This window comes from Apaloderma vittatum, unplaced genomic scaffold (genome assembly GCF_000703405.1).
Source record: "Apaloderma vittatum isolate BGI_N311 unplaced genomic scaffold, ASM70340v1 scaffold15792, whole genome shotgun sequence".
NCBI classification, from domain to species: Eukaryota; Metazoa; Chordata; class Aves; order Trogoniformes; family Trogonidae; genus Apaloderma; species Apaloderma vittatum.
Genome location: NW_009702050.1, coordinates 34,032 through 59,998, shown reverse-complemented (window position 1 = coordinate 59,998; position 25,967 = coordinate 34,032). Strand labels below are relative to the sequence as shown.

The 25,967-nt window shown below is 38.1% G+C and overlaps 1 protein-coding gene across 1 annotated transcript in view; it reads right to left on the bottom strand.

Annotated features, from left to right (window-relative positions):
- Window positions 1-1,197: 1,197 nt before the first annotated feature.
- ARMC3 (armadillo repeat containing 3) overlaps window positions 1,198-25,967 on the bottom strand; it is a 48,758-nt gene continuing 23,988 nt past the window's right edge. The window contains exons 10-18 of the mRNA XM_009879392.1: window positions 16,871-17,120; window positions 15,369-15,505; window positions 11,801-11,969; window positions 10,818-10,921; window positions 9,632-9,724; window positions 8,726-8,815; window positions 4,656-4,853; window positions 2,902-3,064; window positions 1,198-1,407 (exon numbers count right to left, since the gene is read on the bottom strand). Of these exons, the coding sequence (XP_009877694.1) occupies window positions 1,198-1,407; window positions 2,902-3,064; window positions 4,656-4,853; window positions 8,726-8,815; window positions 9,632-9,724; window positions 10,818-10,921; window positions 11,801-11,969; window positions 15,369-15,505; window positions 16,871-17,120 (1,414 nt within the window). The remainder of the gene's footprint in view (window positions 1,408-2,901; window positions 3,065-4,655; window positions 4,854-8,725; window positions 8,816-9,631; window positions 9,725-10,817; window positions 10,922-11,800; window positions 11,970-15,368; window positions 15,506-16,870; window positions 17,121-25,967) is intronic.

Sequence of the window (25,967 nt, the reverse complement as noted above, 5' to 3'; positions counted from 1 at the left end):
TGCTGAACATAAGGCAAAAAAATGAACATGAGGCCAAACAAGTGAATTTACAACAAAGAGATGAAATGTTCCCCAAAGGGTTACCAGAAAATTATGCTGCATGTCAGAGGAGAAAGGAGGGGCAGTGATGGGGTCATGCTCACAAGCAGTAATGAATACAACACATACAAACCTCCTCAAACCTACGCAGACGATACAAGTGACTGCGCTCATACAAACATAAAAAAGCTCAAGGAACACAGATCCCATGTTTTTTTATCATATTTTTGGTAGGCAGGAAGTAAATGCCTTGTTGTTGGCATTCTGGTCTTCCAGTTTTGCACGTACAGGACTTTTTCTCAGTTTTCCACAGTAAACTCCCTTGATAGTGATGCTCCCTGAAATATTCCAGTACATTCCTGACAGCTTCACCAGAAAGCGTTTAGTACTAGAGTGTTCCAGTGTTTTACCCTTCTTAGACGCACCACTGCACTTCAGCAATACCATGCTACCCAAGGCTGCAAGAAATACAAATTCCTTGCCTAAAACTGCTGCTGCTCAGAGTCCAGTTTACCTTCAAGTGAAAACTAAATAATTTAAAGGGAGACTGCAAGCAATAACTTATAAATCATCTGTCTTCCTTGTGTCAAGACAAACAGCATTTACTTTCATGTAGGATATGTTATTATCTGTAATTATTAGCTCTACGAAGTTCCATGAAATATAAATGAGATATTTATTTTCTACAGAGGCTGAAAGTATACTGTTATTCTAGTTTTTCTAATTCTCAGGTCTTGGGTTATTTCACACAAAAAAAACGGTCCAGTTGGTTTTATCTGACTTGTTATTTCACCAGATGTCACATTTTCTTGCTTCGTGGACATATAATTCCTACAAATGTGCATAAGCATTGAAGAAACATGAGAAAATAAAGTATATACTGTATTTTGGAAATTAAACTTATTTAATAAGCATTATAATGTTAACACATAGCAAATATTCTCAATCTACCAAATTTTAAAATGTAGTTTTGCAAAAAACTAACTAAATTTCTAAGCATTGAAGCTGGACACCTAAAATATGTTTAATTAAATGCGTAGGAGAACATACCAGATACATTTATTTTTCATAGCTGGACCTGAAATCCCTTATGTTTCATAAATATTAGTATCATAAACATCTTTAAAATAGTTACTTTGGTGAAATTTGTTGAGATTATTAAATACGTTTGTACTGATCTGCCTCTGCACTTCCCTGTTTCATCAAAAAGCCTGGCTCAAACATTAGATCTACAACGTATTCTTGAGGAGGAAGCAGAAGCCCGCTTATTCCTTGAGAAGAGTCATCAACCAATTTAACTTCATTCCAAGCTCTGTTATAGTCGCCACGAACTAAACTGCAGCCAATACCAATTCTGTCTGCTAGCACCTAAAAAGGGAAGAAAAACGAGTTAATCACAGTTAATACATGTGGCTTCTGTGATATACAGCAAGGCTGAGAGATGTTTAAAAACAAAACAAACATTCGAAAGGCAAAGAGCTTTCCTGAAACAGATTTTGTAAATCTCTAAAGTGTTCCAAACTAAAATTCTTTATTATTGGTCCTGCTTAGAAAGTTCAGGCTTTTAAATGTTATTTCTACCATGTTCTATGCACAACATGAAAAATATTCATTTTAACTCTTTTCAGACACTGATACCTTCATTTATCAGCCAGTCCTTCAGATCTCAAATGAAGTGCAACACCCACAGTACCCAGCAATGTTTTTTTCTAGCTGGAAGACTTATTTCTGAATAACATTTTGAAGAACTGTCTATTCAAGCAATGAGGTGTAGGTACGTTGCACACATATAGGTAGTATGAAATATGAAGCGTAAAAATGCAAGTTTTATCAGTGTAAGTTTACGACTGCTGCTTCGCTCCAAAGCCCGGTCCTTGCTTTTCAGCCCTGCAAACGTGGGAAGCAATGAAACGCGAGGCGTCTGCTAGATGAAACACTTGCCTTTCCTCTGTACTGCACCATCACTGACAGACCTATAATGGTTTCCAGCTACATATCTGCTTTCTCAGAATGATCCGCTGTGAAGGAATGAAATCCTGGAATATTTTTAACTTGTTAAAAATGGACAAGGATATCCACTGCTTACACTGCTGTGGCTTGAGGAGAGACGATCCACCCCTACAAAGGCTTCTTAGGACAGTGGAGGGTAAGCAAACATTGGTGCTGCTTCAGCTCTATTAATTCATACCCTCAGAACTCTGTAAAATATGCTGGGAACTTTTCCTACAGACACCATAGATTTAGGATTTTACTCTTTCTCGTATGTACTGTTTCCTAGGTCCTTCTCACTTAATGTGCCAGGCCCCTGCTTCTCTTCTCCTTTCTATCCAAGAAGGAGCAAAGTCCAGCTACCCAACTGCCAAGGAGCAAGGATGGGACAGACAAGCAGGCTGCACCAGTACACCTTCATGTGAAGGGAGAAGCGAATCTTCCCAGTCTAAGAAACGAGAACATAAAGCTGTTATAGAATGCTGGATAGATACCAAATAAAAATTGTCCCAGCAAGTTTACATTTGAACATGGGGGGAAAAAAAAAGGAAGCTGCATAATTCAATATTTTACAGTTTACAGAAAATGTAAAATGTTTTGACTCCCGATCAAATATTTTGGCTTCTTGCCATTTATCAAGTACCCTGCTGATATCACTTAAGACAATTTAATGACAACAAGAATGTTTACAGAAAGAAGCGATGCTGGCTTTCATTCACTGGGAAATCAACTTCACCAGTGAAAAATTACTTAAGTGTATACAAGAGATTTTACATGAATATAAATATTATATTATACTTACGCAAGTATACTGTAGTTTATAATAGCCATTTAACATCAAGAAGTTATGTTGTAAAATAAATATTAATGTACCTTGAAAAGTAAAGCTCTGTGGTAGAACGTCCCTTTTTTGACTTTCCCAATAGGCACAACATTGCATTTCAGTTCAAATTCTATTTCACTTATGTGAAGTTCCCAGCTGAAGTCATGTAGTTTGTTTCTTTCAGTCGGGCCACCCATCTTGTCTGCAACAAACCTGTTCCAATGAATGCTGGGATCAATTAAGATCTATAATTCCCCTTGTATTTATCACAAAAACATAGCAAAATGAAATGTATACAAGCAATAAGTGAATTATGTACAAGACTTTAATACTTTTGCTAGTTTGCTTTTTATTTTTAATACAATAACTGTAATTTTAAAGAATACTTGCTGTTAAATACAGAAAACCATAACTCAGTTCATTCACGTTTGTCACAGACCTAAACCAAGGTGCAACAGTGGTCATCAGAGATTCTGGACAAGTCTAGTCCTTGGAGAAAATCATCAGTAACAGTGTAATTACTGCAGAAAAACTTCAGAAGCTACTCTATTTATCTTTATAGCTAACGGGTTACATGTGCTACATGTTACAATCCACAGCCCTACCATTTTTTTGAAATAGTAATAAAGGCATAAGAACATATATGACAAAAACAAAGTCACAGATGATGATCTCAACATAAGAAAGCGACTATACCCATAAAGAGCACTTCAATTTCCACATTTGCTTTTTTTTTATATTGAACCCAATATTTGGGGAGTGAGAAGTGTGTATTTATCCATCAAAAGGATGTCTCAGTCAAAGAATCTGAAGATCAGATCCTACAATCTGTGCAAACACTGCCAAAAGCATGTCTTTTGGGTGACTGTGTACACATGGGATCAAGCTCTCATCTCTAAGTCCTCACACCTCCCCCTTCATCTCCCCATGCATGGCCCCTGTATGTAAAGATCTTTGTTCCTCACGGTGTCCTCAGCCACCGTGTTACAGAGGGCTCTCAGTTATCACCGAGCAGGCTAAACCTGGACTCTTCAAGCTGGGCAAACCCAAAGAAGTGGGAGGCTCCAGGCAGCCACTTGTGCTGCTTGTGCCCACAGCCAGCCCTCAGAGAAGAGAGCAAAGTTTCCTGAGCCTGCGTGCACACCACTCCGCCTGCGCACAAAGATGTGCAGCGTTAGCTTCAAAGGAGCCAGGCAGCACCACCATCGCGTGTTCGGCTGCCTCCCCGGCGAGCGCAGCGGGAGCTCTGCTCAAGCTGCCAGGCTGCCGCAGCTGCCTCCTCCTCCCCTTCCCATTCAACACACGCTATTCAGGCGGCCGCTCGAAATGGAACATAGACATAAAAATCCCCACGGAAAACAGCCTACTTGATTTCCCGTGATTGTGTCGCTGGTTTGTGTGCCTGCAAGTATTTCACTGGTGTGTTTGAAGAGCGGATTTGAAAGAGCGTTTTATGGATTCCACCTTGAGGAAGGCAGCATGATTTATACACAGCTGGAGAGTTAAGGACGAGTATCTGTCCTGTCAAATTTTGCAGTCAACAGAAAAGTCATTCCTCAGATGACATTAGACCACTTCACTAAAACAAGAGTTAGTAGAAGAAACAAATTTTGTGAGATGCAGTGGGATCTGATGCCAAAGTCCCCAGATTCAGGAGGTAGCCAGGAAACTGCTAAGATAGTAAAGGTTAAACTAAGGAGAAGATGAAAGCAATACTTGAAGATGACAGTGATTGGTGCCCAGGCTGAGTAGTCAGTGAAACTAATGAGTCACATTATTTATGGAAATGTAATTTGGTACTTACTGTGCAAGAGCCACAACCTGTTCCCGGGTAGTAGTTAGTGGCAGAATTGTTCTGGAAGCATCATTAATGTAATCCAGTAAAATGAGGTCAGGTGGAGGTGGCCAATGTGAATTTTCTAGATTTTTTTCATCCTGGACCATAGATGTAATCTGAATAACTTCTTCTGCTTTTTCCTCTTCTTTTTTCCCCTTCCCTTTTCTTATATATAGAAAACAACATACACTTATTTAGAATACTGTGATCTCAAAAGTGCAAATTCAGATATAGTAGCTCTTCAGCAGGCCATCTTAGATAAACTCATTTGAGGGGGGGTGGGAGAAATCTTTTCTCTTGATAATAAATACTCCAAAATTTACAAAGCTGTAGAGAACAGTTGTGAAACATGCTCTCAGGAGGTGGTTAGGAACCAAATGCCACTAGCTCCTTATTAATATTGCTGAAAATTCTCATTTTATTTTTGACTATGACTCTGATATGCCTTTCCCATATATGGATAATCTAGGACGGGAGACACTTAGCAACATACACATCAGAAACATTTTCAGACAGTTGTGCTTTGGCTCCAGATGGATATGAACTGAAAATCATGAACTCCAATGAGTTTTCACTTGATAGAAATCTGGACTTCACATGAAGGAATAAATGGTAACAAGAGGCTGAAAGCTTAACAGGTCATGCCAAGCAGTAGTCTCTCTAGTTGCAAGTCCAGGTACTTCAAGCATTATGCAAACCACAACGTGGGTTGTCAGATGAAGATTTTACAAGAAGCCTTGTGTGTTTGCTGATTTTTTTCATTGTTTGTGCTACATATTTCAGTAGTGCTCAGGATCTGAAAGATGTCTGTCATCCTGAATAGGCATCATAAGCACCTAGCAGAAGTATAAATGAAATGCTCATTCTCCTTAGAATGAATAGTCAGCATTTCACAAGTTATGCAATAACTATAAAATCAGTATCTTACCAGAAGTATCATTAAGATCTATACAATCAGATAGTTTAGGATTTTTCATCTGCGGGAATACAAGGAACTTGTGTTTTGTATCTTTTTTCAGTATAGGTCCTGAATAATTCTACTGCGAAATATGACAAAGTTTCTTTCCTTTGTTTAACAGTTCTGGCTTATTGTTTAAAATCCATAATAATACTGGAATTCTTGAAAGTTTAAAAAAAAAAAAGGACCACTAGAGTACATGGCTGCAGGGCACACTGTCATTATTGTACGCTCTTCATATATCCTTTAAGTTTTACAGTGAACAGCACTCTTCAGACAGAAGGCACTGGAAATGCAGAAGGGCATATCATTATCAGTAGTCTAATTCAAGCAATTTGTCTTCTGAATACTTTGCAAACTTTTCTTTTACCTATTGAGATTTACCATATTCACAAAAAAAGCCCTTTTCATAGGTTTCATAAAGCACATTATTTTAGAAGAATAACCAATTAAGATTTAATCTTAAAATTATAGAAAATCCACCATCCTCTTAACTAAACCATTCTGGTTATTAATTACATTATACTTGAAAAAAGCAGACAAACAGATTTTTTTTTATCTAATTTGATTCTATCTAACTATAGCCAGGGAAGCCTTTAATGCTAGATTAAACAGCTACCTACTTCTCCACTTACATATTACGGTGAAGAATACTCTGTCTAAAAAAACCTGAATTTCCCCTGACTCACTGGTGTCTGACTTAGCAGGTTTTTGAAATGACAGCTTCTACAAATGGTAGATATAATGGAATTATATGGATTATTAGCGAATAATTCCTGTTCCTTGATTGTTTTCTCTCTTTGTCCCCTGCTCTTCTATTCTACCCCCACATAACTTTCATCTCCCTATGAAAAATGCACCACCACATTTCAGTGCTATATCAGAAGAATTTTTTCCCCATTCCTATCTACTCAAATGGCTCTTGAACCACTCTTACTGTCCTTTCCAGTTTTCAGGAAGAAAACACTTCAGAGGGAAGGGTTCAAACAGTGATTTGCTTTGTTCCTTGGTGGAATGGCTGTGTTAAGATTGCCTTTCACACCTGTCTCTACCTTAATCCTCAGCGCTTCAGCTCATCATGGCTGTCTAATACTTATCTCATGAGGAACTACGGAGGTGCTGGCTTACAGGTCAGTGCTATAAAATAACCAGTAACCATTACAGTAGATGTCTACTATCTTTTTTTATCCCCATTTTATTTACCAGTGGGAATTATGACATCGGGAAAAAAATCACTCCCCTTTCCCAAAGCTGTCTTACTGCTGTCTTACTTGCTGCAAATGCAGAGGAATATTACAAAGGAGAACTCAGGGCAGTTAATAGTCTCCAAGCTATTTCTGCTTCCTGTTGCAACTTCAGCACAAAAGTCCAATGAGTCAGTCAGTCAGTCAGTGTGAGGAAGAGGCAGCAGATATGGCATCCAACCACCAAAAGACAGCCATGACACCTATTTTCCTTCCTTTTTTTGCATAGCTTAATGCCTTAGCTGTCTTTAGGAAAGGAGTACATGAGCTTTGGGAAGTACTTCCTCAAATGCTGCACTAGAACATAACATGGAATAAATCCACATTTATCAGTCTACATTAAATATCATCTTTTAGCTCAGTCAATACGTACATCAGACAGGCAACTGCGTGATCAGAAATGTTGCTATCTGGCTATGCAAATATATGTCAAACTATGGACTAGGCACTTCCACTGCATCTAATTCAAACACTTCCAGCAGACAATTACAACTGCCCTTTCTCTTAGATTTCAACTACGGTTTACATAAAGCAGTATAGCTTTTTCAAAACAATGGCTTTAAACTGTGTTCAGCAGTACTTTGCAAAATAATGATGAACGGAAGCACATGATCAAAGGAAAAAAAAACATATAGGGAAAAGACTAAGTATGTTTGAGACTTGGAGTCAGCTACTGACCTTCAAGTAACTCCCATATATCTCACAAATTAATAATAATACTGAGGTATGAATTATGGACTCAAAATGAATGACAATGGGGTTATAAATCATACAGCTTGATCATGACATTCAAAAGCAATTATTTTATACTTGAAGAGAGAAGTCCCTGCAAGTTTACTATGGGAAAATGAGCCAGGTATTTGTTTGTCCTAAAGAAAATTTTTGCCTTCCAGAAGAGATATGGTTGCTAACCGAGCAGTTATTTACTGTGTAACAGACATAAATTACATTAAAAAGCAACTATGCAAGGGTATCCTCATCTCACACTGTAATAAACAAAACATGTTCTTCTGTCAGAACAGGTCTCTAAGCTCTGCAAAGCTGCTTGAGACCATGCAAAACAGTCTACGACTCCAAAGGAATCGCCCACTGGTGCAGAGGAAACATAGCTGCGGCTCAGTACAGAATTGTAGAATCATTTAGGTTGGAAAAGACCTTTAAGATCATTGAGTTCAACCACTACCCTAGCAATGCCAGGTCTACCACCAAACCATGTCCCTGAGCACCACGCCTACATATCTGGAAGTATGGTGACTCTGCCACTTCCCTGGGCAGTCTGTTCTAATGTTTAACAACCCTTTTGGTGAAGAAATTTTAGCTAATATCCAATCTAAACCTCCCCTGGAGCAACTTGATGCCATTTTTTCTTGTCCTATCACTTGCTGCTTGGCAGAAGAGACCAAACCCCACCCCTTGCCTCCTGCTAACTTTGAGCAAACTGGCACAGTGGGTTGTGACCAGAGCATTGTGGGCATCAGGAGAACCTGCTAAGTGAGCAGCAGCCAGAACAGCCCTTGTAAGACACTGAAGATGCAGTATCTTTTCTTTTGCATCCCGAAACAGGAACCTTCCACAATGCAATTCATATGATCCATTTCAGGTATCTACTATGAAATGATTTAAAGTGAATTTCAGAAGTGCTTGCAGTCCAAATAACCACTCAAATGTAAATGTCTGCCTTGGAAGTCAATAACTATCGCATAAACTAATCTCACAATTCGGGTCCTGATTTAAGTCAGAACCTCAACCCTTCACAGTCAGTATCTATTATCTGCCAACAATTTGCATGTCAGTTCTAAACAAACTGAATATATATATAATTCAAAGTGTGATACCTTAAGCCTTTTTCTCTAGTGCTGCTTTTGCTGAGGGAACACGGTTGTCCAGATAACTCCTGCTTTTCCTCCACTGGAGATACCACTGAACTACTGAGATAACAAAGCAAGTTCCAATTTTCTTTTGACTTTCTTACTGCAGATTTCATCTCTCGAGCACAGATACATACATATAGACACAAAAATATAGAAACAGTCTAAGAAATCAGCCAAATATCTTGTGACCAGCTATCTGCAGGTAGGAGTGGCATGGTCAAATCCTCCTTGTGTAAAAGAGGGAAACTAATTTCCCAAAACAAAGTTAGAGGTTCTGATCTATTTGGTATGAGCAGACGAGCCCACCGGATCAGTTTCATGGAAAGGACTGCAGGACAGTACCCAGTGAATTGTATGGACTAGAGGGAGCCCTGAAAGAGTGCGACGTTTTTAGGCTTGTTGCTCTCAGAACTGGGACAGTTCTGAGAACACTCTTCTCAGCTTTTAGCCATCTAAGGAATTTCACTGGAAGAATAATCTAGAAATAAGGATACATGTAGGCAGCATAGGAACTTTTCATGGGCCTAGGTTCTAAACAGAGAAAGAACTTCTACAGTAATTTCCCCATGTCTTGGTTGTGAAGCTGTAAAATAACAGCATTTCACTGCCTCCAAGGGATATTGAAAGGAAAAGCTGCTAAATAAATGAGAGATGTTCAAATACAACATGGGGAGGGAGGATGAATAATTAGTAAGATAGACAAAGGAAGATTAATGCAATTAGGAAGTGAAAGAAAGACTCCAAACCCAAAATTAACACTGTAATTTTACTCTCTTCGGAAACTGTCTATCACTATTTTCAGTCAGAATTCTATTTCTAATGTTAGAGTAAGAAGAGAACTTCGACAACGACTAAATCTTAAAATCGTACCTTACTTTTTCTTTACTGCCTTTCCTTGAAATAGAAAGTGACACAATAGTCTGTTCATAAGATGAATCTTGTGCCTTCTCCTCTACCAAAAAACTGAAATGGAACAAGATATTTTTGCACATTATTTGCTCAGTTAGTATTTGCAAGTTAAGGTATGAAAATGGATTTTAAAGGACAGTAAATATATTCATAAGAAGTATGAAAGTGGAAGAAATAACATAAGCACTAATAAAATGGTTATTGATACGGGGATCAAAAATGAAGTGTGGAATACCAAATGATGGACACAGGAGTAACTCAGGAGTAAGACTGCTGCCAAGATGCAAAGACAAGAAGCTGCATCAAAGTCAAAGAAATAAAACCTGATAAAGACAATGCTAGGGATCAGCAAAGAGTATGGAAGTTTAACTTGTCGTAGATATTCTCAGACATCTTTATGGTGTCATATACAAGCTTAAAAGGGAAGCTAATGATACTGCAAACCAAATATGTGATGTGTTGACAGAGAAGAAGGTTTTGGACTTGCAAAATTTTAGTAGAGCATTCTTTGATCTGTGAGACTGTTTACAGGAAATGACTCCCAGTTAAACAAGCCCAATACCAACTTCCTGCATTCAAATCTAAGAAGATTTGTTAGGCTGGCTTCTACTTAAACACAGAAGAAATGGACACAGGTTCTTTATCAAGCCTGGAAGCTTGATGCTGGGCTTTGTCCTGCCTCCTGGGATGCTGTGCTTAAAATTTCATGCATTTGTCTGTACAAGAAGATCATCAAATCATAGGTTTCATTGTCGCATGTCGACGTTCAGCTTAGATGAGATAATTATTATGGCAGATGACAAGCTTTGTTATAAGAAATAGAACATCGGGTGTCCCATCATCAGGAATCAAAGGGTGTTAAATGAATGAGTTTTAACGGATAAATTAAAAAAAGTAACTCAACTGAATAAATCTTTTCTGTCTAGAAGAAAAAAAAAAGTTATTTTCCAAATTTCTATTTTATAAAATACAAACCTCTTGCCTTCTAGGACAGGAAGCATTGTGACAGATTAAAACAGATCTCTCTATTTTATATATGTGTGTACATATATATATACACACACTATATAGCTTGTACTGGAAACAGTGGAAACGATGGAAAAGATGAGCTATTGCAATGAATACTAATAGATCAAACACGACTCACTCTTCTTCTTGTAGTTTAGCATTAACGAGGATTATGGCCCGACGATCAGTAAGTTCTTGCATACTCAGTTCCTCCAAAGATAAAAATTTCACTCCAGGTTTTATCTACAGGAAAATTAGCAAAAAAAGATAAGGTGCTCTGTTCAGTTAAAGATGAAGAGAAAAAAAAACATTTTAAAGATACCTGAAGAGTACTTTAAAATTCCTAATCTTTAACATAAGACTTACATGAGAACTTACAAAATCACTAAAAATATGTGAAATTGTTTTCTTCTCCATTTGCATTTTCTTCACCGGTTATCTTAGAAAGGATTTTTTATAAATAATTTAACTTTTAGCTACTGTTACTATGTAATTCCAAACAGTTCTGGAATATGGAAATGTTCCTGCCTCTGAAAGCTTTACAATATAGGACGGAATTTTCAAAAGCAACCAAGTGCTTTAGGAGCAGGAATTTCATTGATTTTCAGTAAGACTGGTATTTCTAATTCATTTGGACATTTTGAAAACTCCTTCTTGGTTTCAAACTGAACAAAGCACTAACAAGTGACACCGGAGTCAGTCTTTATATATAAATGCTGCTTTGTGAGAGAAAGGACCATGACCAAGGTGAAAATATGAATTCTCTACTTCTTTATGTAAAAATAATCAAGCAAAAAGTCAATGGGTCACTCAGTGTCAGGTTAGCATTATGGAAAGAGGCCAGAAGAACTAACGTCTGAGAAAGAGTCTGGTAAGGAACAAGGTCTGCACAGTTTACATAGGATTGGGAAGAAGATTGCAACTGGGGGATAGCGTGAGGATGATCGGACTTCATCCATGAAGAAAGATAATGAAAAGAAACTAGTATAAAAGCTGGAAGACTTCAGGTCAGGAAAACAAATTGTTTTACGTAGCCAGATTCTGGCTTTTGCTATAGTACTCTCACTTTTTCTAAATCAAGAAGAAAAATTTACTCTGAGTGATTTATTTGAAGTAGCTTACCTGACCACAATCATAGAATCCATCAGTAATGACATTACTAGATGATAAATATCCCATCTGGCTGTACTTTTGGGAAAGATTGTTATCAAGTAGCTTTTCTAGAGCAGCTTCACTAAAGTTGTTTTTACGTCCTGTTGATAGATTGATTTCTTCTAGGATGTCTAAAGCACTGTTAAACAAAATATAAAGGCTAATTCATCATTAAATACCAATTAATTGTTATTATACAGTTCAGAGTTGGTTTTCAGCATTACCAAGACTAAGACAGACTCATTTCTAAGTGCCAGCCTTGTGCCCTCTGGGCCAGCAGGGAGCTGGCTGTGCTGCACAGAATTCTTTCTCTGGGGCAGGAAAACGCTTTGCAGAGCTCAAAACCAAAAGCAATTCCTTTAGGCAGTTAAACTGCTACATAAAGAAATGCAGACAGAATGCCACAACCTTTTGTCAGAAGGATGTTAGGCCCCATAGAGAACTTGGGAAAAAGAAGGACGTAAAAGTGGAGTAAAAGGAATAATGTACAGAGCTGACCACACAATATAATTTAGGGAACCTCTGTCTCTCGCTCACTTGCAATTTGCAGATTCCAGTTGTGCATTATGCGACATGTAAATCCCTCTGGTTTAGGAGTGTTACTGTGTTAGGGGGAGGCACAGCTGTTGAAGATTTGCTAAACACGGATAAGCATAGAGACAGAAGCAGTTGTGTCAGCACCACCAGGATTTTTGCAGCGAGGAGGTAGAAACAAATATGTGGGGACACAGGAGGACAGGAATTAATTTCTTAAGCTGTTTCTGGTGCTGAAACCCACTTATCAATAACTTCTGACCTGAAACACTGGGGAAAAGCTCACCAAGAAGAAATAGGAAGCTGATTCAGGAGAACACAGAATACTGAAGTTTTGGAACTGTTTAGGGAAGAAAAAAATCAGAAAGAAAGAGGGCAATACATTCACGTGTGTGTGCACATATTCAAATTTATATCTGTGTGTGCCTATGCACACATGCAGACATTCTTCGCATCCTAAGGAATCAATTTTATATAAATATATAATGAACTCCACGTTTAGACTGCCCGTTTCTTTCTGTGAACTACACAGGGAGCCTCAGCTGTGGACATTTACAATGTAGACTTCTGAAGGTACATCAGATGGATTCCAGAGAACAAATTTTTCAGGCAAGGCAAATGACAACCTTCTCTTTTAGAAGAGAGCAATGGGAGAAAACAGTGGAGAGCAGTACAGGCTATTTCTCATACAGCATACGGCAACAAAGTTAGGTAACCAGCAAGTAATGCAGGCAAAAATTTTAAAGGGGAAAATAAAGAAGGAAAGGCTAATGTGTACAGCAGTGTCTAAACCAGATGATATTACAGGCACAGTACCATCATATGGAGGAAAGATAAGTCAAAAATGGACAAATACAGCCATACCAAAAGTTTCGTGAAGACCCAAAAACCAAAAAAAAAAGTCTCATACAGAAATGGAAGCACCAACACTTCCAACAGAAAAGAAAAAATAAGGGACAAACCCACCGAAAAAGTGAGACGCAACTATTCAGGGACTGAGACAAAAATAAATGTTTCATATGCTACAAGTCAGAGAGGAAAATGTAGGTCTGTTACTCAATGTGGAAAGAAAACTCGTAACAGATGGCACAGAAAAGACTGAAGTGTCTGATGCCTTTTTTGCTTCAGTTTTCAAAAAAGGGATGCAAGCAGATGCCTGGCAGTCATATTAACAAGGAGGTAGAAACAGTAGGCTTAATATGTCTAGAATAAGTTTGAGGAGACGAAGTTAGCAGTCCCTGAGGACACTTACTCTATGAATTGGCAAAAGCAACCTCTGAACTTTTTATAAGTGTATTTGAAAATTCAGGGAGGACAGGCTAGGTAACGGAAAAGTGGAGTAGGGCAAAGATAGTATCTAAATTTGAAAAACAAAGAACAAGGAAATAATAATAGAGATCATTCAGCCAAATTTCAATGTCCAAAGAACACGAGATCAAATTATTAAACAATCAGTTTGCAAGCAACAACAGATAAGAATAGCCATTATGCATTTGTCAAGAATAAATCATGTAAAGCCAATCTAATCCTTTCTGTGACAGGGTAACTGACTTAATGTATAGGCAGAAGAAGTAGATGTGAGATACGAGTTGACTTTGAGATATGTTGTGACTTTAATAAGTCTTTTCACATATTCCTACTTGAATACTCATGTGCAACTCAGGGAAATATGATCTACGTGAAAATAACATGAAGTAGTGCCTGACTGGTTGAAAAACTATGCTTAATGTATTATTATCAATAATATGCTGTCAAACTGAAAGGACACATAAATTAGAGTCCTACTCCAATACTGTCACAAAGAAGGGATTGAATAACAACAGTGCTATATGCAAGATATAGAAAATAATTACTGAGCTTTATTTGATGGTGGTATGACCTCAGCTAAAGTACCTCATGCAGGCTGGAAGACAGCACCTCAAAATGGCATAAATAAATGAGAGAAATACAGAGATGTGTGACAAAATGATATAAGATTTCAAAACAAAAAGTAGTTTAACATTTTTATATTGACATGAAAAGGAAACTGAGAGAGGGACATGGAACATAAGAAAATTCACTAAGTTAAACATGAATTGCTATGAAAAAGTGGTTATTCAATCCCACTGAAAGTAGGACAACATGTAGTTGCATCGACTTGCTGTAAGGGGTATTTAGAACTCAGAAATCCCTTCTAATTGTAAGGATACTCCAGCACTGGAACAGGTTGCCTTGGAAAGCTGTGACACCCCCTCGGAACCGGTATTTACACCAAACAAGCAAAAATATGCAATGTACCCGACTCAGTCTTACAGTGAGCAGATGGATAACATTACATTTGAGGTTCCCTCCTGCCTTAGATTTCTTAGATTCTCACTCTCCAGAATGCCCTCATAGATGGATTTTAATATCTGTGCAGTAATCAGAAAAGTGTCCAGCAGAGGGAGCAGGACAATTATATATATTTTAATCTAACAATAGAAGAGTCACGTTGTACAAGGAGCCCGGTGCCGTAATTCTTATAACCTAAAACACATTGATATATGGAACTTGGGGTTTCTAAGAAGGAATAAAATAGATTCTCTTTCAAATGACACTTCAGCACACCTGCAGTTAACTAGGCCTTGTAAATCAAATTTAGCCCTTGTGTAATAAGTACAATTTACTGTGTATTTAACAGACCCTGAACTAGCAATTTCAGTTTCATATGTAAGGGGCACGATAGTCCCTAATTTTGACTACTATAAGCATATCTTCAATATAAAATCTAATTCAGTCAGAGAAACAATAAACATTTTTAAAAGTTCAGACAGTTCTCTCTTCAGGCTTACCTTTTTTCTAAAGACTTCTCTTACTTAAAATTGATATAATTTCATCTGTAACATTTGTGGTGCAAAAGTAGTTTCTGCTTACCAAAAAGTATTGCTTAACTTTGCTATTCTTCTATAAATACGTAAAAATCAACTTTTAAGAGAGCTCTCACATCAAAATCTTCCATCTGCCCCTTGGTATTATTTCTACTCACCCTAGCCTGCATAGTTCAACAGCCGTCAGCTCATCACTTGCACAGACCAGAACAGCCCAACAGGCATTTCTTCTGACTTCTTCATTCTTAGAATGCAGCAATTCAACGAGTGGTCCCAGTCCACCTGAATTTCTTAACTGTAAAAAACCCGAAGACTTTACCACTTACATATGCCATCTATACCAGGAAACAAAAAAGCCTGTGAAATTCACCTTCTGAAACATTCAAGCCTTGTAGATAAGCTCTGCTGGGCTGGTAGAAAGGATGTTTAGGGGAATTCTGTGCTTCTGTGAACTCTGCATGGGCTGGAGCTGATATGAGCTTCAGAGCAGTGCAAGGCACGCGTCCCTTCTGCTCTGCCTTGCCTTCCAGTTACTAGATAGCCCTTCACCTTCTGAAACATTCAAGCCTTGTAGATAAGCTCTGCTGGGCTGGTAGAAAGGATGTTTAGGGGAATTCTGTGCTTCTGTGAACTCTGCATGGGCTGGAGCTGATATGAGCTTCAGAGCAGTGCAAGGCACGCGTCCCTTCTGGCTCTGCCTTGCCTTCCAGTTAGAAGATAGCCCTGTGGAATCTGAAGAGACTACGCAACTCAAGACTACCGGAGAGTTACACGGCTTCTTCTGTGTTCCATTGCCTTCTAGCAACTAATTTACATCACAATGTATTTGAATTTGTATTGCATTGTATGTATGACAATCTTATTAACATCCTATTCTCCTGTGTGCTACAGTACCTTTCCCATACATGCTGGAGGAAATATTGCTCATTTGGATTTCTGAAGAGAAAGACATTTTAAGGACACTGAAAGAGGTAGATTAATTATCTATGCCCCTTATTCATGTCCTAATTAACAGCCTTGACCCATGAGAAAACTCCAGCTCATGATCTATGAATGCACATAGCACCATCCTTATTTATGAAAAGAAAATACCATGGCCATTGATAAACAGCAAAAAAATCAACTTGCTGGGTGTCTGATCAAGGGATTAATTATATTTTGAGTTGTGTCTGAATTACATTTACTCTATGCCCATCCAGGATCTTGACTAATCAAAGTCAGACATTGCCATTCAGGCCTTGAAAGTGGGCAACAGAACAACACAGAGGGAGAATAAAGAGCACAGAACTGCTCATCTTCAAAATTCAGCCAACAGCTGAAAGAAACCTTAATGTTTAATGCTCATAAACATGGGGATTAAGATATAGCCCTTGCTGAAGCTCACTGAAGCCACTGGAAAACTGTAAAACATTAATTTGGTGCAAGCAAATACAGTGATAAAAATACAAATTAATGAAAGCCCTGCTCCAAGTTATCTTGACAAACTAAAAAAAAAAAGCTAAATTCAGCTGAACAAGCTTATGATGAAAGAGAAAAATTAGTTACTATCTAGAAAGCCCTGGACTTTTAGGACAGATACAAACCACAAAGATTCTAGGTAAGTGTAACACCAACCTTAGGATCTAGAGATGTTATAAATAACCACAAAGAGCAGTTTTACCTCAGTTCTTGCATCAGCATCACAACCAAACGCAGCCACAGCGAACGCTGCTTTGCTTTGCACTTGGCTGCTGGTTGAGCACAGTGGTTCTACAAGGGCAGTCATAACACCACAGCTCTGGATTTTTACACGGAATGCCTCTTGCACGGCCAGATTTGTTAGCACTGCGGCAGCACTTGCAATGGCTCCATCTCTCTGAGCATTCAAGGTATTTACTAATGGCTCAATTCCTTCAGCCTCAGCAACAGCACTAGCAAAATGGAGAAAAAAACTTTGTTATTTCAGAACCACTTCTTCTTAGTGTGCTACATTTACCAACTACATTAGTAGTAAATGTCAAGATTTTCTATATATGTATTTGTCATTTATATATGATGCACAGAGTGAAGTTCAAGAGGCACAACCCATGCAGACAAACCAAGTCACAAACTTCTGGATTCTTTAACTTATTAGGACGTGGATTCTTTCTGAGGTTTTGAATAAGTAAATTAAATCTTGTATCTTTTTCAAAGATGCAGAATTTCCACATATTTAGTTCCAGGCAAATGCCTCTGCACACTCTTATCACCTCTCTCCATTATGAAGCACTACTTCTAGTGAGAATTACAGTGCAGGGAGTATCACGTTGTTCTTTGTGCTGTTTCAGTGAACTTCTGTGATCAGACACCTACGTGGCACAAACTGCACCAAGTTTCTGCTGTTCACACAGAATAGGTGTACATGCTGAAGTTTAGTGCAATGTAGAAATTACTGAGCTGGCTTTACAAAAGCTGATTCAGAGAGCAGGAGTACAACACACACATTGACACATGGCTAGACCTGTGGTTCCACATCATCATCAGCTTCAGTTTAAATATGCCCTCTGATCCCAGAAGATATTGAAGCTGTGGCTGAAGGGTGCTGCCCCTCTGCGGCGCTGGGACGAACGCAGGTGTGGCCAAGTTCTAATCTATGTGTGCAAAACGACTTGTTTGCAAATAAAATTGGGGATGATTTTGGGATATTTTTAAGTATCATTTCATAGATTTAGGTTAGAGAATAGCCAAGAAAAAAAACAGTTGAAGAAGCCCTACTAAGGAAATAGTAACTTCAGGCAGGAGACAGCAGAAGGTGCAGGCAGCTGCACTGTTAGAGGACACGTTTGCAAATGACCTAAATCTGATGTGCGGCAAAACTAATAGTCACGTGGGCCTACATCTCAGCCACAGCAGAGGGAACTGGTTAAGATGAAGTCATCTTAACACTGCTATTCTGCTTCCAGCACTCGTCACGACAGTGCCTTTTAGAAGAAAAAAGTCAACTTCATATTTAATATCTGGGCTAAAGAATGTATTTGAAAGCAGTTGGTGACATGATTTATGATGATACTGAACTCTTGGCTAGAACTGGTGCAGACCTTAAGGAAAAAAATCTGGCCTGGCTGAGAGGAAACTACCACGTTCTAACAAATCTGAAAGGGCATATGTTTCTGGGTTACCACCTCATTATGTATCACTCTTTGGTTTCTTTGCCACAGACAAAAGAGACTACCAATACAAATAAAGCTTACATGTTCAAATATCATAAGTTATTCCAAACTTAAGACCTTCGCTGACCTTCTTGACAAAACTTTGCAGTTTTGAAAACAGGAAATAATTTTTGTCTAAATTATTTGTTTCAGTGGTATTTTTTTCAAGGTCATTATAAACCAGCACACTATAAAAATCGAATTGCCTTCCTTCTGAGTTTGTATATAAAATTCGATCACATGATTTGAGGCATATGTCTGATTTACTACGTCCTCTCAGTAATTTTACATTGGCCTCATCTGTTTGTTAAATAGAAGTTGGTGATATTGTTAGCAATGGAAAGGCCCAGATGGCAATCTGAATTTTCCTTGCAACTGCTTTTTATACCATCTTTTAGTACATTTTGTCTATATCAAAAACATAACAAACTCTGCCACCCCTACACAAGCATATTTAAGCACTTCAACAACAGTAGAGTGTAAATTTTTATAAGTTTTGTTAAATTTCTGTCAACACATTAATAAGAGAAATCTGGACGTGAAAATTTTACTTTTACTGTAACAGCATCTTACCAAAATCCAACTAACTTTCTGATGACTTCCAGAGTTACAAAATAAACACAAGCTTACAAGCATTACATGTACAAGAAAGAGTTATGCTATCACAAGACTGTTGAGGCATTGATAAAAACAAAAAAGCTAAGGACTGCCAATAGTCACATTCTTACACAAATAGGATAGAAAGCAGAATACATATTGTGCTATATAATGCCATTCCACGGACAACATGACATAGATCTTACTGTGAACTCATCTTGGTGCAAGTATCTCCAAACCAGATTCTCAGGGAGGGAGACGCAGATACTCTAGAGCATACCCAGGGTGAACCAGCAGAGGGTAACTGGGTTTGTCAGCCTGACCTCTGCCTGAGCTACGAGGCAATGGCAGCTCACAGGTACTGCTGGAGCATGGGTGTAAGGAAGGCAAGCAGGCGGTAGTTTCCAGTTTGGAAAACCAGGAAAAAGGCAGCAATCCGCGAACTGAGGGTGAGTAGGGTTATCACCTTCACTGCAGCATAAAGCTATAGGGCCAGTTTGGTGTTGGCTAATTAATCCTCCTTGGCTAATTAATCCTCCTTGGACCACCAGTAACTGTAATGCAAGCACCCTCAGACTCCAATCAGAAGCGAATTCCACGTTTTCATATGTCCTGCACTGCACTTCTCAGATTGTCTTCAATTATCTAGATTTCCCCCTTTCTGGGTGTCCTCCCTTCCTGACCAGATAAAGAGCAGTAGAAAATGTTTTGTTTGGGTTTTTTTTTTGTTTTTGTTTTGTTTTTGACTTAGGTAAGCCCACTGCATTTCTAGGCTCTTTGGTTAATATTGTCTTCTCTTCCCCATGAAAACTCTACCCAGTTTCAGGAGTGCTGTAGCTCTATCCAGGCTGCTCTATAAGAAGAAATCCTGGACATGTTGATTGCACATGTAAGGATCAGCTATGTACCACATGCTTCACAGATTTACTGGAAAACATCACATTCAGAGCACGTGTAACAATGACACGATGTACCTGATGGAAAAGTGTGGGAGAGACTCACCACATATGCACACAATCACGCACGGTTAAGGCGTGTCCGTACGCTATTAGATTTATAGCATTATTTAATATATGTACACATACCTCATCCAGATAAAAAAACCCACAACACAACAAGCCAACAAAATCAAACAGTTTTTCCTGAAAAATGGATACACAGAAATTCCAGGACAGATCCACTATTTATCAAACGCATCACTGCACCTCTCAGGTCTAGTATACCCAATACTTCTGCAGTAAGTATAAGACTTAAGTATAGGAAATCCTAATTAAACATATAGTCCTTAATAGACCCATTCCGGAATGATATACAGAACTGAATGACGTTGCCAATCACATTATAAGCAGATTTACTATAATTTCCATAAAGCTAGCAAGTGCACAAGTACTTAACAAAAGAGCAAGGTGACAGCTCCTTATGTGTTCAGAGCTGACCTCAGCGAGGTACAGAGCACAGCCAATTTTCTCAAGTGCCACTCAACTTCAAAAAGGTTGAGAACCACTGATTTAGAAGATCATACATATTTATTCCAATCCTGCGTTCTACTTCTGCACAGATTCATTCTGAATCACCATTTCATGAGTATAGTTTCGTCAAGTAGCACAATGGATCACAAGGCTAAAAGAATTCATGTTAGAAGTGACAACAGTGGGTAATGAGAGTTGAAGGTAACCAGTACCTTTGAGAATAAGATTTTAAGAGGCCATGGACACCTGAGGGCAACACTGTGTCCTAGTAACAAAAATACATATGGAAGAGGTTATGAGGGAAGAAGGAAGAAAGGGCAACGTCCTACCCCATAGGCCTCCAGAGAACACAGAAATAGTGCTGCCATCCTGGACCATGGACCCTCAGCTGCTAAAGGGATAGCAGTGCCTGACCTCAGGAAGGAGCTGAAAGGACAAATACAATTAAGTTTTTAAGGTGCTGAAATCCTGCACCATTAAGATGTAAGAATGGAGGTCCTCATTCTCTTCTGTCTTGGGCAGAGATACGCATTGTGTACTTTTTTCACTACAAGGAAACAAAAGTCAGAGGAAGAAGCTTTTACTAGCCGTCTCCTTGCCTGATGTAGATCAGCACTGGCCTGTCTTCTTGCGTCCAGAACAATCTCTGCTTCAGACACGTCCTGCTCACAGGGTGCACTTCAGCACTCCCGCTACAGGGCTAGAGCCTCAATGAAGATGGGAGTCTTGGTTTAGCTGAAAAAAATATACACTTCTTGTATATTTCTTGTGGAAGAGGAGTAAATTATACAAATTTACAACTTTTGGTCTCTATGTTGTGTAAAGATTCAAAATACAATAACTTCTCTAATCATGGAGGGAAGAGATTAATGTTTTGAAAACTGGAAGCTGATTATCTGAATTACAAATGAAAAAACAGACAAGATAGGTGTAGAAATGACTGAGCTCAAATTAAAGTAATTTAAATGTTATGATTTATATGCGCATGGTTATGATCACTAGAGTACCCAACCTAACACAGTTATGTATTTACCTTAACCAGGATATACGTGGTTCAGACACCCTAAGGACCTTAACCATGCCCTGTAGTGAAAACAGCAAAATTCTGATTACAACTGAATTCAAACTACTGGTTTCAAGAACAGCTAAAATATTTTTCTTAATTTTCTTTGGAAAAGCAAACATTTAAAGGTCAGAAAATAAATATTCCATTTATATACAGTGTAACAAGTTATTAACAGATTTTCCTGAAAATTCTCTAAAAGATCACCCAAGCCTCAAAGAATAAATGCTGAGCATTTAAGAAAAACAAATATTTTCTTTACTGTTTTTATGGCAGAAATAAATGAGAAGCTGATAATAAAATCATTACCAAAAGTTTCAAAGTACAACCTTTTTTTTCAACAGTTGCTTTGGAGATGTGTATGAATTTTGCTGAATGGAGTATTTTGTTGTTTTACTTGTCTGGGGTGCAGTAGGAAAGCTCAGACACTGGGAGAGTGTTGTGAAAACAATCATCAAGTAAAGACTGGACCAAAACTCTGTGGAGTTTCTTAATTTTACTTTTAGGATCGTAAGTTCTCTGGGGCAAGAACCACCTCTTTGCTGGCATCACATCAAGCACAATAGCCTCCTAGCCACAGCAAGAGAGAACAGACTTACTGACACCGTGCACGGGCAGCGCTCCCGCCAGCTTTTCCTCCCAAAGAGCGCAATGGAGAAAGCAATCACGGTTCGAAGGAAGAGCTGACAGAAACCACCGAGCCTGTTCCCCAAGCCGCTAACCTAAGCAGCCTCCCAGGGAGGGGAGACAGAAGGGAAGGGCAGTGGTGCAGCTTCACACCGCTGTTTACACTAGATTGTGCTTAATTTACACCAGTGACTTTGACATCTCATAAAAATGTTTAAGGATGTCTGGTTTTGACTCTTCTATCATAACTGAACATAAGTTGGTTTATATTAAACCATATTTTTACTCACTTCTATGCTGTTTATTTCTCCCCTTCTGTCTAAGGATTTAACACAATTTCTGTGCAGAAAAAAAATCTAATTTTTCTCCTCACAAAGGCCGCTGGACTCCTCATGGACTTCATTTTCCAAATGTATTTGCAACTGCATGTTTAATTTCTGTGCAAAATTACTGTGATTGTGTGTGAGGTGCTTAGTTCGCCATTTATGCCTGTGCATATCTCATTTTCATACATAATTGCATGTAAATTATGCATAAGAATTATGCATCTAATTACACACACATTTTTTAAAATCAACTCTATCTGTGTTAAATCGCATGACTTCTTTTTCACACAAGGCATTTTTGATCCAGCTCTATTACATAATTTCTGACTGAGAAAGAATATCCTAACTAGAAGTTTGAAAAACCTCAACAAATATCTTCCTTTTTATCCCTTAAACGCATTAGCATTCTTTGTTTACCTTGTTATGCCATCAGAATAATCACATCCAATGTCATCTGCATTTACCAAATGTTTTCAATTTGTGATTTAATTATTTTCAAAACCAATTGATTGTTTTATATAGTCATTTCTATTTTATTTAAAGACTAATAGTACTTCCTTCTTTTTTCACTATACAAGGGAAATTAATGTCAGTGTTTACTCTGAGTAAGGGAATCTAGCACCAGAGACTCTGATCTACAACATTGGGTGCCTTTGTGCTACAATAAAAATATTGATATCAACAAATCATATTAATTTTTAATTTTAGGAACTGAACGGTGAATTCCTATTTTTTAATGACAACTATCTTGCTAAAAAAAATATCAACAAACCCCAAACTCAATAAACCTCATGGTCTGGAAGCAATAAAACCTTAAAGAGTCTGAGTTAGCAGAAACTGTAATACCTGACCCCCATTTAACAATACGCAGATCTTACAATGACTGTCCTTGAACTCATCTGACAAAGTTACATAGATGTCAGTTCTAAAACTGCAGTATATCTAATTTAAAATACTACAGGGGCATTGGTAATGAACTATCTATTCACGATATCTGAGCCTTTCAATTACAATTTCTGATGCTTCCGCTATTATGAGGAAGGCTTGAAATTTAGCAACAGAAAACCTTATCCTGCCCTTTCAGGAGTTCATGAAGCTTCAATCAGGATAAGCTCATGAAACAAAGATGCCATCCCCTTCTCTCTGTTTTCTGATCCAAGAAACAGTGTATGCAAAAAATCAATAACTCGGCACAAATGTTGAGAGTCTGGAATCCACATTGTTACAAAAGCAAAGTAACGAGGAAGATTCAGGAGTTGCAGAGCAAGCCTTCATGAAGGTGTAAGGGAAGGAAAGAAAAAGCCAAAGCAGGGTCCTCACAGCAACTCATTTGAACACAGGGGCAGAGGAGACAGAGGTTCTTCCTCACCTCTGGAAGCACCAGACGAGTAAAGACAAAGAGCTGTGCCAAGTCAGTCCTCTACAGACAGCACTCAGACTGTTAAATTTGACCCCATCTTTCATTTCTGGGTAAGTCTTTCTCAACAACTGTGAATTTATCTCGAATGGCAGCAATTTGTTCTGCTTTGCTAAAGCTCAAGCTCTTACGATGATTCAGAGAGGAGAAACTTATGCTTTTAGTTCTCTCTCTTAAAATTAAATCTCTAAGAAAGTACATATATACTACTATGTTAAGAAAAAATCACTGAGATTGCAAGTCAAAAGGTTTAAAATTACTTGTGAAAGCCTTTTTACCCAATTGTGTATATGACAGCCCAATCAGACAACATGCCGCAGTCAGCACACAGGTTTAAGTTCATAGCAGGACAAAATTAATTTTGCATGATCAGCCATAAACCTACAATTCCCTTATATATGCTTAAAATTTGTAACTTCACACTATACTAAAGTAAGTTAAAACATATACTTAAATAATCTGCATTTGGTTTAGAAATATGCTACAAGGAAAATGAGCATGTAACAGCACCAATACATTTGTCTGAAATTTATACAAACGTAAAATAGCCTTTGCGACTTTGAATTCATAAAAGGTATAATTCATTTCAGTGCATATCACTGAACACCATTGCAGGGATACACACTCAAGAGAAATCGTTGTACTTGTGTCACTACATAAAACACATTTTTCTCTCCCAGGCTTGGGAGTCTCCATCCAGGAAGAGAAAAGTTTCACCTGACCCGTTCACAGGAGTCTACCATGGGAAATCACAGGTGACAACACCCACGAAGGCAGAGGAGTAGAAACAGCCCAAAGGATTTTACTACATCTGTAAGTGCTACCCTTGATAGACACTTCTCTGTCTTCAGTACTACCACTGATAGGCAACTGAGTTTACAAACAAACAAACAGGAAAACACGTAACAATTATTTCTCCTTTTTTTTGCGTAAGAATTGCTGTATGGGGAAGAATATACAGTTACAGCATCTGAGTCTGTAGAGAGACTTTTCCACACAGGCATACCTTCACAAATCTAAGGCACAAATCAACAGCTGGCTGAGTGAAACATTTTGCTCCGACCAGCAGGGCACAATTTAGGGTAGTGTCCATGGGCTGCAAATGGGTGATGGGACGTTACAGTCATAGTGCGAACTCATTTCTGAATGCATCCCAGCAACAGGCTCTGATTCAGCTTTTGTGCTAAGGCAGAAATTTACCATAAAACATTTTGCAGTTTTCAATGGAAGTCAATATGTAACCTGTAAGGAAAAGCTTGTGAGCTCGTTGTCTTTCTTTAGAAGCACCCATCGCGCTATGGATATATGGTAGAAGGAAGTCAAACCAGGAATCTGATCATGGCATGAATTAACTGTTTGTATTTGCATAGCATTCAGCAGAATGGGTGCTAATGTGAAAAATAACAACATAAACCACAAAACCCAACAAAATCCCTTCACCTTTCAGCACAGTAGCTCAAAAAAATAATTCTGTCACTAGGGGTCAGTATTAAAACACACTACCTTCACACAATGCAGCTACTGCCATTCTATTGTTGATACCCTCCTTTAGAAGTACAAACTTACGTTCTAAAGAAAAACTACTAAACCATAAAAAAGACAAAACCTATACAACGGATTATTACCGACTTTTTCTTAAATGTAGCTCTTATGTTCTAGAAATCTTTCCTGTTCTCATAAATTAACATATATATTCACGTAAATATATTATCTTGCATAATACTGAAGCTTCAATATTGATCCATTTATGTAAATTAAGTTCTACCTACAGTCCTGAAAGAGAAAAGCTTTGATTAATTTTCTCATTTTCTAATAGGGAAGATTACTACCTAATGGTAATAATCATTACTTCCTGATGATACTAACAAAATTTCCAGTGTAGGAAAGCCGGACATTCTTTAAATTTATTCCTTGAAAGCCTCTCATAACATACCTCTCATAAACCCAACAAAATTGGTTATGGATACTGAAAATTTCCATTTAAGAAGGTGAGCATTATGCACATGGAATAGACTGAGCATGTATTTTGGGTCATTAGATCGGTACATGAATTTCAGTTTGTAATAGATGAAACACCAACTCACCAGGCAC